The 19,756-nt window shown below is 41.0% G+C and overlaps 1 protein-coding gene and 2 non-coding genes across 3 annotated transcripts; all 3 read left to right on the forward strand.

The window, feature by feature from the left end:
- Nucleotides 1–253: 253 nt before the first annotated feature.
- LOC121453379 (stress-70 protein, mitochondrial) lies at nt 254–19,060 on the forward strand. The gene is made up of 17 exons (XM_041660113.1): nt 254–443; nt 2,574–2,632; nt 2,830–2,917; nt 4,059–4,240; nt 7,211–7,335; nt 8,172–8,245; nt 8,334–8,440; nt 9,633–9,795; nt 10,114–10,206; nt 12,579–12,788; nt 14,029–14,256; nt 15,169–15,273; nt 15,966–16,083; nt 17,104–17,198; nt 17,553–17,645; nt 17,982–18,122; nt 18,310–19,060. The coding sequence occupies exons 1-17, from the start codon at nt 363–365 to the stop codon at nt 18,385–18,387; spliced, it is 2,040 nt and encodes a 679-aa protein (XP_041516047.1). The 5' UTR covers nt 254–362; the 3' UTR covers nt 18,388–19,060.
- On the forward strand, nt 12,994–13,066 carry LOC121453736. Its single transcript, XR_005975056.1, has one exon. It is a non-coding gene; the product is annotated as a small nucleolar RNA SNORD63 (small nucleolar RNA).
- LOC121453739 lies at nt 14,800–14,865 on the forward strand. The gene has a single exon (XR_005975057.1). It is a non-coding gene; the product is annotated as a small nucleolar RNA SNORD63 (small nucleolar RNA).
- Nucleotides 19,061–19,756: the final 696 nt, after the last annotated feature.

Consider the following 19,756-nt stretch of genomic DNA (forward strand, 5'->3'; position numbering starts at 1 on the left):
TCCAGCCGCGAAGGGCCGGGGCTGTCTGAAGCACTGCCTGTGTGTTCCTCTTCCCCGTCTCCCTTCTCTCTGCTCCCGCAGCCGCGGAGGCCGTGTAGAGAGGACAGAACTTTTCAACAATCTTGTTGCGGGGCGTGCTCGCCGCGGGCTGCGATTTTGGGAGCAGCAGCCGTTCAGTCTCTGTTCAGGCAACGCGCTCAGCGCCTCAGCGGAAGGGGGGGCCTTCGTGCTGCGGCCGTCAATTCCCGCCCCCCACCCCACGTGGTTGGAGGTTTTTAGAAGTGTGGCTGCCGCTCTGCCGCGCAGCTCCGGACCTGTGCGGTGCTTGCTCTCTGCTCTCGCGTCCCCTCCGTCCAGTCGCCATGATAAGCGCCAGCAGAGCCGCAGCCGCGCGTCTCGTGGGCGCCTCAGCCTCCCGGAGTCTGGCGGCCGCCCGTCACCAGGTGAGGAAATGCTATGCCTTCTGGAAGGGGCTCCAGGCCCTGACTTGAGTGAGGTAGGTCTTGCCCTTTAAGGGTCAGACTCTAGGAGAAATCCGGAGCGGAGAAAGGTAACGGACCTTCGGTGGTCAGGGCTGCTGGCCTTGGTCAGGACTTTAGCCTCGAGCTCTGCTGAGTCACAATCCATGGCGTTCTGGAGTCGCACCCACTAATTCACGAGGTAGCGGTCCTCCCCACCTGACATGGGGCGCATTGGATGTGCTTAGTCCCAGGCAGCGGGTGTGGTCTATCGGAAGGCAGAACTATGAGCTAGGCTCTGTTTTCTTTTTCTTTTTCTTTTTTTTTATTTTTTATTTTTCGAGACAGGGTTTCTCCTAGGCTCTGTTTTCTAAAGAGCCGAAGGACACTTGCAGCTCTGGTTTTTGTTTGTTTGTTTTTTCTTGAAGCAGGTTGTCTTTGTAGACCTGGCTGGCCAGGAACTGACTATGTAGACCTCATAGAGACCCGCCCGTCCTTGCCTCATCTCTGCTGAGATTGAAGGTGTGCACCACCCACCACACCTGGCTCCAACCTCGGAGACTTTTTTTTTAATGTCTTCGATTTACTTGTGGATTGTAATAGAACAGGAAAAGGATTGTGGATCTTGGTCTGAAATAAGAGAAAGTACGTCTTTGAGACTATAGCTCCCCAGAGTAGTTGTTGACAAGATCATTGGAAGTGGCTCCGGTATCTTTTGGAGTGCAGGTATAATGAGGTTCAGGTGTGCGCAGCTGTGGGTTTGAGACAGGGTCTCACTATTTAGCCTTGGTTGTACCGGAACTTACCAAGACCAGACCTGCCTTTGGCTTTCAAGTGTTGGGGTTAAAGATGGTTGCCACCAGGCCTGGCGACTGTGAAATAATTTTGAATTTTTTGCATAATGTCTTCTTAATCTGATCAGCAGCAGCACAAGTTGTTCCCCCAACTCAGGGGAATTGGGGGGGTGGCAGGTCTGTCAGCTTCCGGGTTGTATTGACTTTGAGGGACACTAATTTATGGGCTTCTTGTTGGTAAAGAGCGGAGTTACTTCTAAGCATTCCACACTTAACGGGTCACAGCACGTTGTACCATATCAATAATGTCAAAGTTGAGAACCCTCTGTTGCACTGTAATTCCTTTTTTCTTTTTCTTTCATTCTTTCTTTTTTTTTTTTTTTTTTTTTTTATTTTCGAGACAGGGTTTCTCCGTAGCTTTTGGTTCCTGCCCTGGAACTAGCTCTTGTAGACCAGGCCGGCCTCGAACTCACAGAGATCTGCCTGCCTCTGCCTTTTTTCTTTTTTTAATGCTAGTTTTTTTTTTGTTTGTTTGTTTTGAGATTGTTCCTCTATATAGCTCTGGCTGTCCTGTAACTCATTGGTCCACCTGCCTTCCGCCTCCCAAATGCTGAGATTAAAGAATTGCTCCACCCACACTTCTTGTCTAGTTTTCTGTTTTGTTTTTTCAATTTTTCTTTCTTTTTTTTTTTTTTTTTTGTAATTTAAGACAATTAGTTTTGGGGTTTTTTGTTGTTGTTGTTGTTTTTGTTTTTTGTTTTTCGACACAGGGTTTCTCTGTAGCTTTGGTGCCTCTCCAGGAACTAGCTCTGGTAGACCAGGCTGGCCTCGAACTCACAGATATCCACCTACCTCTGCCTCCTGAGTGCTGGGATTAAAGGCGTGCGCCACCACTGTTTGGCCCCAGTTAGATTTTTTTTTTTTTTTTTTTTTTTTTTGGTTTTTCGAGACAGGGTTTCTCTGTGGTTTTGGAGCCTGTCCTGGAACTAGCTCTTGTAGACCAGGCTGGTCTCGAACTCACAGAGATCCGCCTGCCTCTGTCTCCCGAGTGCTGGGATTAAAGGCGTGCGCCACCACCGCCCGGCTAGAATTTTTTTAGAGTTTAAGACAATTTGCTTATTTTTACCTGACAGTCCGGAAAACTTGTAGATGTGTGGTAGACATGTAGATCTTTTTCCTTATACATACTAAGTACTTTTCTTCTGTTTTTTATACAGGCTACTACTTAATTCTAAAGGTTGTATGTGTTTCTCAGTAATAATTGGAAAAAGTCCAAGTGTACTTGTGTAGTTGACGGATGATGCAATTTTTCCCCCCTCAGGATGGCTGGAATGGTGTTAGTCATGAAGCTTTTAGATTTGTTTCAAGAAGAGATTATGCGTAAGTATAACTTTAGTTTCTTTGGGAGAAAACGCATATTAATTGAACACCTGGGCTGTGATCTATACATTTAAATAAATTTTCCCTCTGTAACTTTATACTTGTAGTTTATGAAATATGCCGCTTAACACCAACATAAAAACAGTTATTATGTTGGAGACTGTTAAGATAACCATGATGTTTTAAATTTCTTGCAGATCAGAGGCAATTAAGGGTGCAGTTGTTGGCATTGATCTGGGTACTACCAACTCCTGTGTGGCGGTTATGGAGGGCAAACAAGCAAAGGTGAGCAAGATTGGAAGCTGGGGTCACTTAGGTTTCCTGCCTGACCTTAGGTGCTTAGAAATACTGAACCGAGCCGGGCAAGGTGTAACACCTTTAGACAGTGGAATCTCAGAGTTTGAGCCCAGCCTGGGCTATAAATAGAACCCCTGTCTCAAAATGAGGGGAGGGGAACATAGAATCAAGTTTGGTGCTGGTTTTTCTATTGAGACAGTATATATATTAGGCTATTCTCAAATGTAGATTATTCAGCACTAACATTACAGGCATTAGCTATTACTCCAGACATGTGTGTTTCTGTTTTTGCTTTTTATGGTGTTTGTGTTTGGAGAAAGGGTTTCTCTGTAGCTTTGGAGCCTGTCCTGAAACTCTGTAGAGCAGGGTTGCCTAGAACTCACAGAGATCCGCCTATCTCTGCTTCCTGAGTGCTGGGGTTAAAGGCATGTGCCACCTTCCCTAATTTGCATTTTAAAACTGCTTTTATTTCTTTTCTTTTTTTTTTCTTTTTTTCTTTTCTTTTTTTTTTTTTTTTTTTGGACTTAGGAATTCACTTGGTATTGATAATTGAATGAATACAACTTTCCAGGATAGGATCTAAATGTGTTCTCTAGCAGTATGGGTGGTAATGCCATTAGAGGACTCGGAATGGCTTTCTCAGCTTGGAGTTCAGCAGGGTTCAAGGTGTCTGCTATGGAGAGGCTGTTAGAGTCTCCTCAGAATGTGCAGATCTTAAGAGCACCTGTAATTGTAGAGTTGTCTGTTCATTCTTGACCCTTCATGTTTTCTTTTCCCATGCCCTCATCTGAAACAACTCGGGCTATTTACAGGAGTCTGGCTTACTGAATACTAAGAGAAGTGAAGCCCTTCCTTAGTTCTATTTATGCTGCTTATCCTCACCCCCCATTTTCTGAAGCTTTAGCTTCCACGTGCATTTTGCATATTATTCATCTTCAAGGTGTATGATCATAGACTTCTCCATACATTTGAAATGATACTGTGTAGCATTCCTAGCAGTAAACATGCCAACTTAGTGTTATCCTTTTAGCATTTGTTTTATGATTTGAGCTGTGATTGTATCTTAAATCAGAACCACAAAAATGTTAGTGGTGACTAGTATCTTAATCATTATCTTTGGTAATTTTAGGTCCTGGAGAATGCTGAAGGTGCCAGAACTACGCCTTCTGTTGTTGCCTTTACAGCAGATGGAGAACGACTTGTTGGCATGCCAGCAAAGCGACAGGCTGTCACCAACCCAAACAACACCTTCTATGCTACTAAGCGTCTGATTGGGCGTCGCTATGATGACCCTGAAGTACAGAAAGACACGTGAGTAATAGCAAAAGCAACCGAGAGTGCTTTGCTCGAGGTCTCTTTTTCATTATTGTTCCTAAAAGAAATTCACATCTCTGCCAAAAGAGTAAACAGTTTTTAAAAGCCCATTTGTGCTTTCATAGACTAGGCTTTTTTTTATTCAATAACATGACAGGTAATATGTTAAGATGCATTAAGGTTTTTGAGATATTCCTAAATGATGTTCCTCATCAGTTGTGTAAGGCTGTTATATGTCCTTACATTACATGCATGTGTATGTGTGTGTGTTTACAGTCCTTTCCCATTATTTTTATTTGTTTGAGACAGGGTTTCTTTGTGTAGCCCTGGCTCTCCTGGAAATCACACTGTAGACCAGACTGGCCTTGAATTCTGATTAGCTTGCCCCTGCCTCCTGAGTGCTGGGATTAAAGGCATGTACCAGTGCCTGGCTAAGCTTTTATTAACATTTTTGTTTGTGGGTATATTCATCCTCACAAAATGGGAGGTCAGAGTCCAGATTCTGTTCTCCTGTGTAAGTCCTGGGCGTTAGCCTTGACAGTATGAGCCTTTATTTGTTAAGCCATCTCCTTATCCAGCTCTTTGGTTTGTCTCTTTGTTGTGCTTTCAAGACAGGTTTCTGTGTAGCTTGACTGCCCTAGAACTCATTCGGTAGACCAGGTTGCCCTCAAACTCAGATCTGCCTGCCCCTGGCTCCTGAGTGCTAAGGTCAAAAGCCTGTGCCATCCCTGCCCAAACAGGTTTTTGGGTTTTGTTTGTTTGTTTTGTTTTGCCACAGTGTTTTTCTGTGTAACAGCCCTAACTGTCCTGGAACTAACACTGTAGACCAGGCTGGCTCGTGAACTCAAAAAGTTGAACTGGAGTTAAAGACAGTTTTGAGCTGCCATGTGGGTGCTGGGAATCGAACCTGGTTCCTCTAGAAGAGCAGCCAGTGCTCTTCACCACTGGTCTATCTCTCTCTCTGGTCTTCAATAGAAATTGCCTGTGACCAAATAATATTCTATTACATGAACATATTTTTTCGCAACTTTCAAATGGTCATTTGAATTAATTTCACTTTGTTGTTTTGAGTAATGCTATCCTAATTATTTGTTTTTACTTTTGGTTTATTTGAGACAGGATCTCACTGTGTTGCTCTGGCTGTACTAGAACTCACTATGTAGACCAGGCTGACCTCAAATTCAGAGGTCTATCAGCCACCTCTACCTAGCTCCTTGGCCATTCTTACAGGTATAAGGTGGAATCTCAGAGTTGTTTTGATTTGCATTTCTCTGATGACTAAGGATATTGAGCATTTCCTTAAGTGTCTTTCAGCCATTTTAGATTCCTCTGTTGAGAGTTCTCTCTTTAGGTCTGTATTCCATTTTTTTTATTGGATTATGTGATCTTTTGGTGTCCAATTTCTTGAGTTCTTTGTATATTTTGGAGATCAGACCTCTGTCTGATGTGGGGTTAGTGAAGATCTTTTTCCATTCTGTGGGCTGTCGTTTTGTCTTGTTGACTGTGTCCTTTGCTTTACAGAAACTTCACAGTTTCAGGAGGTCCCATTTATTGTTTCTCTCAGTGTCTATGCTGCTGGGGGTTATACTTAGGAAGTGGTCTCCAGTGCCAATTCGTTTAACTGTGTTTCCCACTTTCTCTTCTATAAGGTTCAGTGTAGCTGGCTTTATGTTGAGGTCTTTGATCCATTTTGACTTGAGTTTTGTGCATGGTGATAGATATGGATCTATTTTCATTCTTCTACATGATGCTATCCAGTTATGCCAGCACCACTTGTTAAATATGCTTTCTTTTTTCCATTTGATATTTTTTGCTTTGTCAAAAATCAGGTGTTCGAAGGTGTGTGGATTAATAACCAGGTCTTTGATTCGGTTCCATTGGTCCTCCTGTCTGTTCTTAAGCCAATACCAGGCTGTTTTCAGTCTGAAGCTCTGTAGTAGAGTTTGAAGTTAGATTGTGATGCCTCCAGAAGTTCTCTTATTGTACAGGATTTTTTGCTTTTCCATATGAAGTTGAGTACTGTTCTTTCGAGGTCTTTGAAGAATTTTGCTGGGATTTTGATGGCAATGCATTGAATCTGTAGATTGCTTTTGGTAAGATTGCCATTTTTACTATGTTAATTCTACCTACCCAGGAGCATGGGAGATCTTTCACTTTCCAATTTCTTTCTTCAAAGATTAAAAGTTCTTGTCATACAAGTCTTCCACTTGTTTGGTTAGAAACTCCGAGATATTTTATGCTATTTGTGGCTATTGTGAAGGATGTTTTTTTCTGATTTCTTCCCCAGCCTTTTTATCATCTGTATACAGGAGGGCTACTGATTTTTTTTTTTTTTTTTTTTTTTTGGATTTTTGAGACAGGGTTTCTCTGTAGCTTTTTTTGGTTGCTGTTCTGATGCTAGCTTTTGTAGGCCAGGCTGGCCTCGAACTCAGAGATCCGCCTGCCTCTGCCTCCCGAGTGCTGGGATTAAAGGTGTGCGCCACCACCGCCCGGCTTGATTTTTTTGAGTTAATCTTTTATCCTGCTACATTACTGAAAGTGTTTATGAGTTGTAGAGTTGTAGAAGTTCCTTAGTAGAATTTTTGGGATTGCTTATGTAAACTATTATATCATCAGCAAACAGTGAGAGTTTGACTTCTTTTCCAATTTGTATCCCCTTGATCTCCTTTTGGTGTTTTATTGCTCTAGCTAGGACCTCAAGAACTATATTGAATAGATATGGAGAGAGTGGAAAACCTTGTCTTGTTCCTGATTTTAGTGGAATTGCTGCTTTGTCTCATTTTTGAGAACTATTAAGACAATTTTTGAAATGATTTCAAGTCATCAGGCTCACATTTTTACACGATAGTAATTATAGAGATTTTTAATAAACCTGTCTCCAGGAATTATTGTTTATTGGTCCATCTGTTTATTTTTATAATTTGAAATGGATAGATATATGATGACATAATTCTTTTTATTTTTCAGCAAAAATGTTCCCTTTAAGATTGTCCGTGCCTCTAATGGTGATGCCTGGGTTGAGGCTCATGGGAAACTCTACTCTCCTAGTCAGATAGGAGCATTTGTTTTGATGAAGATGAAAGAGACTGCGGGTGAGAAGATTTAGTTCATTCTGGGGAAATTGGAAGTGTTGGTGGTTCCTCTGAGTTTATAAACTCATGCCCTGTAGATTATGCTCTTTGCACAAGAAATTTAGGAACGGCAAAACTGTGCAGATGAAGTTTTTTTCACACTTCATCTGCAGGTTGAGTTTAATTTCCCTAATGATACAGGCTGGTGCCTTTTCAATAGGGGGCAGTGTAGTATTTGTTAAAATCTGGAAAGCTACACATTAAACTTAGAGTCTAAAGGTCAATTGATGTTGGTGAGTCTTGGCTGAAATGCTAAAGGTAATTTGGAATTTCTGGCCAGTACCACCTTGGCTGCTGAGCTACACAAAATTACTCCCTACATCTCCAAATAACTTTGTAATAGAGGAGGGGGTTGGCTGCCTTGAGCTTCTGGTACTACTGTTACAGCCTCTGAAGGACTAACGGTGGTCAAGGTGATTTGTTTCTGAGAATAAATGTCATTCTGGAGTTTACGTTTATCTTCAGACTAATTTTGTGGCCAAGGCTGGTGTCAAACTTAGGGTGATCTTCCTGACTCAGCTCTGGATGCCAAGATAACAAAAGGCATGAGCTGTGTAACCCAGGACAGCCTTAAACTCACCTTCCTCCTGCTATCTCCCTGGCGCTAGATTACTAGGGTATAATACAGTGTTCAGTGTTTTTCTTATGTGGCCTGTCTGCAGGTTAAGCTGCAAAGGAGGTGAGTGTTCTCTGTTGCTCCACAAGAGGATTTGAGGAGGAATATTAGGCTTTGGTAGTAATTTTGATGCTTTTTTTTTTCTGACATAGTGCCACAATTGAATTTTATTCTTTTCCAGAAAATTACTTGGGTCACACAGCAAAAAATGCTGTGATCACAGTCCCTGCTTATTTCAATGACTCACAGCGACAGGTAAGGTTAATTATATCTCCTATTTGCCTGGGGGAAAAGTTGCCAGAGTTAAAGGATGGAAAAATACATTTATTTTTACTTTCTCTAGGCCACTAAGGATGCTGGCCAGATATCTGGGCTAAATGTACTTAGAGTGATTAATGAACCTACAGCTGCTGCCCTGGCGTATGGTCTGGACAAATCCGAAGATAAAGTGTAAGTTTATAAAGCGTAGATACTCGTACCTGAATTATAGGTTTTTACATGATTTTTTTTATTACATTTTCTAATTCTGTGCTGGTACTTATGTTGGAGGTATGTTTATGCTATGGTATGTATGTGGAGCTCAGAAGATAAAATGTGTGAGCTGGCTTTTGTCTTTCTCAAAAATGGGTCTTGGATCAGTTTGTCTGGCTTGACAGCAAGTGCCCTCACCCTCAAAGGCCCTTAACGTTTTATTTTTTTTTTAATTAAAAATTACTCATTTTCAATTATAAATGTGTTTGTGTATGGCTATATGCACGATATTGCAGATACCTTCAGAGATGTCAGATTCCCCTAGAAATTAAATTACTGGTGGCTGTGAGCTACCTGATGTAGGTACTGGAAATCAAATTGGTCCTCTCTGCTTTAAAAGCTGCTGACTCGCTCTAACCCGTACCCTCCTTGTCATTGACTATGTGTGTGGTGGGGCATGTTCATAACAGTGTGCATGTGGAAGGACAGCATGGAGTTCATTCTCCTTTCATAGGTTCCTGGGGTTGCATCAGGCTTGGAGCCAAGGATCTTCACCAGATAAAAAGCTATCTTGCCAGTCCTCATGTTGTAAATTGTTTTGTTTTTATTTTGTCTTTGTTTTTCAAGACGGATTTTGCTGTGTAGCCCAGGCTGTCCTGGAACTTTCTCTGTACACCAAACTGGCGTCTAACTCAGATCCACCTGCCTCTGCTTCCTGAGTGCTGGGATCAAGGGTGTGTACTGTACCTGCTACACTTGTACTGTAAATTAACCTGAACTGTGAATCAAGTTATAACAACTATAAGATTTATCCTATAATATTTCCATTTCTTAGGGTTATAAGGGTTGTGCTTAGAATGAAAATGTACTTCCTTTTTTCTCCCCAAATTTGTATATATAGTCTTTTTTCGTCGTTTCAAGACGATTTTTCTCTTTCCTTGGTACCCTGGACAATTTTTGTTATTATGGGTGTTGATACATACTTTGGGAACCATGGTTTGTGTGATACGAATTTTGCTAGTCTCTCTTATATGTTACCAATGCCATATGTTAAAAGGCATGTTGGTTACTAGATTTCAAAATTAGTATTTCAGGAAGATAACTAAGTTAATCTTTGGTTATTGAATTCATTCCTTTGTAATAGGATTTGTTTCTTTGTTTTCCTTTCTAGCATTGCTGTGTATGATTTAGGTGGTGGAACCTTTGATGTTTCTATCCTAGAAATTCAGAAAGGAGTGTTTGAGGTGAAATCCACCAATGGGGATACTTTCTTGGGCGGTGAAGACTTTGACCAGGCTTTGTTACGTCACATTGTCAAGGAGTTCAAGAGGGAGGTTAGTTATCATTGTGGATTTAATGTGTAGGCTTCTTTGTAGGAGGTTCAGACTTTTTGTTCAAAATGCTCATTTGCTTTCTGAATAATTTTTTTGCACTAAAGTAATTAATTACATTCAGGTTCATGGCTAGACTCAACCATTTTAGTTACATATATATAGCACCTTAGATTGGGAACAAAAGACTTGTCCCCTAGCCCACAAATCCTCACAATTTATATTTCTTTATAAAGGATGACCCTTTCATAAGCAGACAAAATAAATCTACATTGCCACTGCAGTTTCTCTATTAATTGTCTTATGAATCCTATTTTGTAGACAGGGGTTGATTTGACCAAAGACAACATGGCACTTCAGAGGGTTCGGGAAGCTGCTGAGAAGGCTAAGTGTGAACTCTCCTCATCTGTTCAGGTGAGACATGAAGAAATCCAAGTTCTTTTGGTGGATATTTTTAGCCTAACCTTATTTGAATCATATATTCTAATTTACCTAATGTCAGTGTAGCCTGTTTATGGTTTTCTATTTGGTAAAAACCGTGGCAGTGCTGGCCACGCCTTTACTCCCAGCACACTGGGAGTTCGAGGCCAGCCTGGTCTACAGAGCGAGTTCCAGGACAGACTCCAAAGCTACTGAGAGAAACCCTGTCTGGCAAAAAGAACAAAAACCTTGAGCTGGGCAGGGGTGGTGCACTCCTATAATAATCCTAGCACTCGGGGAGGCCCAGGTAGGCAGATCACTTTGAGTTCAAGGCTACCCTGGGCTACAAGAGCTAGTTAGAGGACAGTTAGGGCTGCGATACAGAGAAACAGTCTCAAAAAAGAAAGAAAAATACGACAATGATCAGTTTTCTTTTTAATGAATTAGGTAAATCTTTGTGTGTGGATCTTTTGTTCACATGTATATACGTACTATGTGTGTGCTTGGTCCTTGCAGAGGCCAGAACTCCCATGTTCTCTAGAAGACCTGCCAGTGCTCTCAAGCACTGAACTATCTTTCCAGCCCTGAGACAGATATTTTTTAAATTATCTATTATATGTGCACTGGTGTTTTTACCTGCATTTTTGTCTCAGGGTGTCAGATCCCCTGGACTAGAGTTACAAAAGCAGTATGGTGAATGATTAACCTTGAAAAAAATTAGTGTCTTCAATATACAATTTTGTGGATTATATGAATTACTAGTTTTCTGCCTAATAAATTGGATCACCATTCTAGAAAGTGAGCTGTGGGAAAAATCTGCCCTTTGAGCAACAGATTTGCTCCAACTCTCTGTTCTGCACTTGTTTGTTGACCTCAGTTCTGAGAGGTAAAGCTTCCCTGTCTTAAGCAGATGTAGACTAGTGTAAAATCTAGGTTACAGCCTCACCAGCGTGAAACTAGACCATTCTAAACCTGTGACTGCTTAAGATTCTTACATTCACAGCAACAAGTTATGATAGCTGTTGGTTAAGTGGTTGTTGCTAAGTAAGTTGCTGAAACCTGAATGCTGTATACAATAATCTATTTTTGAGTTCCCAAGCCTTCACTGTTGTAAGGGGCTGTGAGTAGTTAGTTACTATGTTGTCCGTACTATGCTCATGGGTAGTGATGCCATTCTCCCTGCTGAGTGACAGAACTTGTGTGACTTATTCATGTTTAAGGTTGTGGTTTAAGAGCCTGGGTTTGTCAGTAGAAAGAGAAATCTATAAGTCTCAGATTTGATACTGGGAGGGGAAACAGTTGTTTACGTTTACATGGCTGTGTCTTACTGACGGACATTTTCTTTTCTAGCCTTTAGCACTTTAGCAAAGTATTTAGCCAAGTCAGTGTATAGTTATGATTTTAAATCTGTAAAATAAATCCTTGGGAACATCTCAGAAGACTTAATAGTGTACTCTGAAAAGATGGATTTTACCTAGAATATTAACTCAGCCCTGTGGTGGTCTCCTACCACTCAGACTGGCCTTGAACTCACTATTGCTGAAGATGATTGTGTGAGTTCCTAAGGGCTTAGGCAGTGCCAGCACATCCAGTGTGCATCGCTCCTGCTTTTTTCTAGTAAGAGCATATGTAACACTAATTCCTGGAACTTAGTCTGGATATGTTAAGAGGTTGATGGGGAACATATGTTCTTTTTGTTTCTTGTTTGACTTCGTCGTTCCTCACCCACCCCCCATACACAACACACCCTGATTTCTCTATAATAGTCCTGGCTGTCCTAGAACTTGCTTTGTAGACCAAGCTGGACTCAAACTATCAGATCTGCCTGCCTCTGCCTCCTAAGACCTGGGATTAAAGGTGTGCACTCCAATGGCCCTTCATGATTTCTTTCTTTGATTTTCATTTTTATATATGTGGAGAGGATGAGAGAAGGTAAATGTGGGTACCAGTGGAAGCTAGAAGAGGAGAGTATCGGGTTCCTCAAAACTGCAACTATGGGCAGTTGTTAGCTACCCAACATAGGTGCTAGGAATTTCACTCAAGTCCTCTGCCAAAATTGCAAGCACTGTTTAACTATTGAACTCAGACATGAGATATTTTAACTCGATGTGAAAGATAACCACACACACAGTATGTTTTTATGGTACTATTCATCTGTCACATGATAATTTCTTCAGCTTGTGTGCCCCAGACTTCATTGTTAATATTTATAAACCTTATTAAAAGAGATTTTAGTGTATTTACACTACATTGTAGGAATTTAGTAAGGCTGATTTTCTGTGCTTCCTAGGTTCTATCCTGGGGTATAGTCTTAACCTTAATTGGAGTCATAAAGATTAACTTATAGTGAAATATTTTCTGTGTAGACTGACATCAACTTGCCATATCTTACAATGGATGCTTCTGGACCCAAGCATTTAAATATGAAGGTAACTCGAGCTCAGTTTGAGGGCATCGTCGCAGACCTAGTCAAGAGGACTATTACTCCATGCCAGAAGGCGATGCAAGACGCAGAAGTCAGCAAGAGTGACATTGGAGAAGTGATTCTGGTTGGTGGCATGACGAGGATGCCCAAGGTATGGACTCATATCTCATGTGGGGGAAAATCGATACATAATGCAATTTAATTAAAAGATGCAAGAAAGGGTATCAGGGAGACTATTAAACCCATTCTTATAATGTTGTCAAGCCTTGATGGTGGTCATTCCCTAGGAAATGTCTTTTGGGCACTTTTTCCCAGCATAGTGGTTGGGACTACTTGCATTACTTCAACAAAGATTTGTGCAATGATGCATTTTATTAATCAACACATCATTCTGAAAACAGATGTGTAGATAAGTAATAACTGAGCACAGACTGTTGTTGAAGGTGCAGTTGTTCCTTGGAGGCTGGATAGAATTATCTTGGGTCCAAGTTAATGGTGGAATTACTGCTTTTGGTGGTGGTTTCTGTTTTTTTTGTTTTGTTTTTAATTTTACTGATTTTTATTGAGCTCTATGTTTTTCTTTCTCCACTCCCTGCCTCTCCCCACCCCTTTAACTCTCTCCCTGGTCCCCATTCTCCCAACTTACTCAGGAGATCTTGTCTTTTTCTATGTCCCCTGTAGATTAGATCTATGTATGTCTCTCTTAGGGTCCTCATTGTTATTCTAGGTTCTCTGGGATTGTGATTTGTAGGCTGGTTTTCTTTGCTTTATGTTTAAAAACACTTAAGAGTGAGTACATGTGATAACTGTCTTTCAAAATGATGTTTTCTAGTTCCATCCATTTGCCTGCAAAATTCAAGATGTCGTTATTTTTTTTTTATCTTTGTAGTACTCCATTGTGTAAATGTAGGTGGGTTGTGTTTATGGGAGATTTTGTTTCTCTGTTGCAACACTAGGATATTGGAAAATGAATCTAGAATAAAGTTGGACCCAGAACTCTGGTTAGAGAAGACATGTTGATATTAACAAATTTATCCCAAGATGCTGTGTACTTTTGTTATCTCTTAACAGGGTCAAAAACTATCCCACAGAATTGGTATTACTGCTTCCTTCAAATTGGCCTCTGATTAATTATTTAATAGTGTAGGCTGTATTTTATAGTCCCTTGCCTTATGCCTTCTGTTTCCAGTGATGAATGTCATCTGGAAGACAGATAATTGAAGCATGCTTCTAAATTAAGGGGACAAAGTGAGTTTTCACCTAAAGAAGAAGTCAGCATTGTTGGAGCTGAGTTCATCTGACTTGCAATCTGGGTGGCACCTTAGTGCTCTGTCTCAGTTCAGCAGTGGCCCTGGGTGTTGGCTAACAGGTTCTTTATCCTCCGCTCACAGGTTCAGCAGACTGTGCAAGATATTTTTGGCAGAGCCCCAAGTAAAGCTGTGAATCCTGATGAGGCTGTAGCCATCGGAGCTGCCATTCAGGGAGGTGTGCTGGCTGGAGATGTCACAGATGTGCTGCTCCTGGATGTCACTCCCCTCTCTCTGGGTATTGAGACTCTGGGAGGTGTTTTTACTAAACTTATTAATAGGAACACCACAATTCCAACCAAAAAGAGCCAGGTAAGAGTTATCCTTCCTCACAGGTTTCAGTTCTCTGAGTGCATAACTGCAGCCACTTCATGAACTGTTTACAACTCAATGTTTCTAAATCCACACCAGCTGACTGGGTGGTGAGATTACCATTTGTGTGTGTTTTGTTGCAGTTTCTGGAAAAGTTCTTAGATATCAGCTAGCAGTGATGATTAAGGGAAGGATAATGCAGTCTCCTAAAAGGGCTGTTGTCATTTGCCACTTAATTCTCTGTAGTCAGAAATAAAATAAAAAGTCTGGTTAGCAACATGGGACTAGGCTTGATTTCAGCATGAATGATGGGGGCTGAGTTGTGTTTTACCAATCAGTGAGATATGGGCATGGCTTGGCAGGGTCTTGGTTGAAGTCACACTTCTTGTGCCTGGTTGGATTGTCGCAAAACTTGGGAATTTGAGGCATGAAAATTGAGAATGTGAGAACTGCGGACCATATAGTGTGACACTGTCTCAAATGGTTGTATTTCCAGACTCAAATCAGTCTTGAATTATTCTAGGATCTCTCTCTTTGGTATTTGTGCAGTGATGTATTTGTCAACACATCATTCTGAAAATATGTGATGACATCTCAAGACTGAGCACATGGTACATCGCCTATCTCTGGTCTTACTTCCTTGGACTGACAAGTTGTTATTTTATATCCTTATTTTGATGTCTTAAACTTCCAAGCTTAAAGCTTCATCTTGTCCAACATACTTGTCTAGCAGAAACAATAGCTGTTGTGTGCCATTTAATACTAAACCTGTCTTTGCAGAGATAAACCTTTGTTCTGAGAGTAATGTATGTTAGGAATCATCAAGTATTAGAATGTCATTGTCTCGTTAGCCTTTTTCTGTATAATGGGTGTAAGTTTAATCATCAAGTAAGGAAGTTTCCTTCTTACTAGGTATTTTCTACCGCTGCTGATGGACAAACTCAAGTAGAGATTAAAGTGTGTCAGGGAGAGCGAGAGATGGCTGGGGACAACAAACTTCTAGGACAGTTCACTTTGGTAAGTATTTCAAATCTGAGTATCATGCGTTTTGGTCCTATAGCTTACAAAGGTGACAGTAGTCTAATCTCTCCAAACTGCTTGCAAACAGGCATACTTTTACTTTATTAATACTTTATTAAGGTTTTATTGTATGGGTGTATCTCTATGTACCAAGGGCACTAAGGCCAGAAGAGGGTATTGGGTTCCCTGGATGGATTTACTACAGTTTTCTGCAATGTGGATGCTGGGAATCAAACCTGGGTCCTCAGGAAGAACTGCAAGGGCTCTTAACCACTGAACCATCAGCCCAGCCCATATCGTGTTCCTTTTGAAAAACAGTTTTCATAGGTGAACTATGAAACTCAAAAATTCAGTACTTTCTGTGTTTTCAGATCTTTATTGAAAAGCCAGGGACATGTTCAGTTTCAGAAGCAGTGCTAACTCAGAAACCAGTTGAGTCATGATCCATTGTTTCAAAACCACTTGATGGTCACCGTTTTGGGTCAGCATTACTACAGTGAAGAAGTCCTGATTTACTGAAAAAACTGGCCAACACGGCTATTATGGTTACGTATTTGCTCCTTGAAGCACTAAAATCTCAAGTTTGTGTACATTAGTGAAGATACCACTTGTTTTCGGGAGCACGTGGTAGATGGCCTGTTTGGAAATGGGAGCATCTGAGAGGAGCTGACTCTGGCTGTTTACTTTAGGTTGGAATTCCCCCAGCCCCTCGTGGAGTCCCTCAGATTGAAGTTACATTTGACATTGATGCCAATGGTATTGTACACGTTTCTGCCAAAGATAAAGGAACAGGACGTGAACAACAGAGTAAGTATTCAGGCTGTATGAATGAGGTATGATGCTGAGAACGTCGTCCAGCAGTAGAGTGCCTTCCAGCATATGTGATGCCCTGGGTTTGGTTACCATCAAAGGAAAAGTAAGGTGGCCATTATTAGGAACTACATACTCTGTTTCTATGCCTCTTCTCCCCTGGGATGGTTGCTACCACACTGCCCCCTTTTCCAGGTATCAGAGATAGGGGTGCTTCACTTGCATGGTTTTTGTTTCTTTTCTCTTGGTTTTCTGAGATAGTGTCTTGAGGATTTAAGGTGTGCGCCACCACTGCCTGGCTTTGCATGTATTTCTTGTACCTCATGCATGTCCAATGCCCTGGAAAGGATTGCTGCCAGTCTTACTGAAGTGAATTTCTGGCTTGTTTTGAGACAGGGTCTGACTTTGTATCCCTGATTGACCCAGAACTTGCTGCTCAGACCGTGCTAACCTCAAACAATGAGATCTGTATGCTTCTTCCTTCCAAATGCTGGCATAGATCTCTAAATTTTTTGTTAGGTTTTTGAGACAGGGTTTCTCTGTGTGTAGCCCTAGTTGTCTTGGAACTAGCTCTGTAGGCCAGGCTGGCCCCAAACTCAAGGTTCATCTGCTTCTGCCTATTAAGTGCTAAGATTAAAGGTGTGTGCCACTACTACCTGGACAAATATCTGAATTTTCATAAGTTAACATTAGGAGGGGACAAACCAAGCCTGACCTTGTGGAATGCTGAAGTTTCACCAGGGAGGCAGGTCACTTGGTCTTTTTATACAACTCACTTATAAGACAATAACTAAAATCATAATTTGAATCATTCAGATTAGTTACTACAGAGGCAGCATTTATTTGTTTATTGTGGAAGCAGAGTCTTATTTTGTAGCCGTGACTGACCTTAAGCTCAGAGTTGCCTGCTTCTTGAGTGTTGGGATTAAAAGTGTGCACCATGTAGTGTAATGTTATTTGTTAATACAGTGAAAGAAGAGAACTAAAGAGATTTTTTTTTTTTTTAATTAACTCTAGTTGTGATCCAGTCTTCTGGTGGATTAAGCAAAGATGACATTGAAAATATGGTTAAAAATGCAGAGAAGTATGCTGAGCAAGACCGGAGAAAGAAGGTGATTACTTCTGAACGTGTTAAAGCTGACAGACTGGGCTCTTAAGTTTCTCATCTTTATTGTTCCCTTTCATTAATTTATACTTTGTTTAATGTGAGATTACACCCTCCCATTTCTCAGCCTCCACTAGTACCTGGGACTAAGAGCACTTAACTGGGTTGGAATGTTCTCTTAGTCTCCCCGCTATCAAAATTCCCACGCCACAAAAGCCAACTCTTTTCTCCGGGTCAACCCAAGTACTTCTGAGTACAGTCATTCTAGCTCTACTGTTAACAGTGTGGAAAGTAACTTATTGTATCACGTGATATAGAACTTAAGGGAAATCAGTTATGTTAAACTCATAATTTTTTTAAGGAACGCGTTGAAGCAGTTAATATGGCTGAAGGAATTATTCATGACACAGAAACCAAGATGGAAGAATTCAAGGATCAGTTACCTGCTGATGAGGTAAGTTATTAGAAAAAATCAAAGAGAATATTCGCTGATTCATTGAAGCTCATTTTTTATTGGGTTTGATAGTGATTGGGGTTTTTTAAAGCATGAATAAAGGGTAGAGGTGGGAAGGCAAAAAGAATGCTTGAAAATTTGCCTTTAATCCCAGCACTGGGGAGGCAGAGGCAGGCGGATCTCTGTGAGTTCGAGACCAGCCTGGTCTATAGAGCTAGTTCCAGGAAAAACAAAAACAAAAAAAAAAAAAAAGAAAGAAATTTTGAATAGTACACTACATATAAGAAAAGAACATTCTAGAAAAAGGGTTTCTTTTTTGTTTTTTGCCTTTTACAGTGCAACAAACTAAAGGAAGAGATTTCCAAAATGAGAGAACTGCTTGCGCGGAAGGACAGTGAAACGGGAGAAAACATTAGACAGGCAGCATCTTCACTTCAGCAGGCATCACTGAAGCTCTTTGAGATGGCATATAAAAAGGTACAAGGGCCGGAGGGGTAATTTGGTCGAGATTACTGGGAACAGAATGTTACAGGGAAAGACATAGGAAATAGCAGTGGTTTACAAGGGCGGGTGGAAGGAATGATGAATACAATGTGAGTTATGTATGAAGGATGAGGTTAGACCTAATGTGAAATCTCAGTGATCGCAAATATTTTCTCAACAGATGGCATCTGAACGGGAAGGTTCTGGAAGTTCTGGTACTGGGGAACAGAAGGAAGACCAGAAGGAGGAGAAACAGTAACAGTGGCAAGGCATTGAGAGAAGAGGCCAGAAGGACAACATGAAGCTTGGGAGTAAAGGGACGTCCTGAGCAGAAAAAGGGTCAAACTTCAGTCTTTTTACTGTGTTTTTGCAGTAACCCATATAATTTCCTTAATAAATATATGTAGTGAAAATTAGCCAACTCATTTTAACGGGTGGTAATTCAGAAGTAGACCATTCTGTCACTAGCTGGTTAGTTTCAGCCACGTGTAAAGGGGTGGGGTGGGACTGTATACCAATCATTATTAAGATGTATCTGGTTTGTGCTGAAGGGGCCATGTTTTCAAAGTGTGAAACCCATTTCACATGCAGTAGTCTTGTCATGGACCTTGGATTGTATGTAGATCTTTGTTGGCCAAGAGGACTGCTATAAAGAACGGTCTATTTGTATATGAGGCGATCCTTCAACAGGCCTTGCAAGACTAAGCTACCTGTGCCATGCATGGTTTGTTGGTACAGAAGCTAAGCCAGTGTAAGCCAGCTGTTAACCATGGCTTACAGAGATGCAGGATAGTGATGAAGTCTTTTGTGGTCCTAAGCCATACTTTCCAAGCTACCCTCTTGGTTGGCCTGTATCTGGCACTATATCCTTGGTGATCATTCTTTTCATCCATTTTGGAGGTTTTTTTAAGAAAATAAAATTCTAAAAACTTCTTGATCTCCTTTGTGAATGGCATTAGTTTCAGGAAGAAATGACAATGACTTTCTAACACTGGCTAAGTTTGGACACATTAAAGATACAGGAGGAATGATAAAAATACTGGCAGAAGCACACTAACGAAGCCAGGCAGGGCTACATAGTGAGACTCTCACAAGTACTGGCTGGCATAAACAAATCTAAAGGAAAAAAAAAAAAACACTCAACTACTTCCTAGGCAGATGAGGAATCTTTAGTTTCCTCTGTTCTATTTACAACTTTAAAATCTTCAAGTCTCTTAAGCTGTCATGGAACAGGGCACATAATAGCACCGTGGAACACTTTTCATACAGATTTGATTAACGTCTTGTTACCTTGCAGTCCACACCTGACACTTAACCCTAAGTATTTCAGCATCCACTTTACATGATTCCCACAATTATCAAGGTCAGGAATATTAGCACTGAAATAACATTTTAATATATAATTCATATTAAAACTGTCAAGTATCTTGCTCACAGCTGAAATCCCAGCACTTAGGAGGCTGAGGCTGGGGGATTCTCCAAGTTTGGAGATAGCATAGATCACAGTGAGACCAGTTTTCTGTCTTGAAAGCAGTAAAGCAATCCCTTTGATCAGAGCATAGGACCACATCAGTTCTCAAGTAAAGTTTGTAGTGTAGTCCTGGTTGGCTGGGAATTCGCTCTGTAGA

Source organism: Microtus oregoni, unplaced genomic scaffold (genome assembly GCF_018167655.1).
Source record: "Microtus oregoni isolate MIOR12 unplaced genomic scaffold, Mior012 000011F_ref0000422, whole genome shotgun sequence".
Taxonomy (NCBI): domain Eukaryota; kingdom Metazoa; phylum Chordata; class Mammalia; order Rodentia; family Cricetidae; genus Microtus; species Microtus oregoni.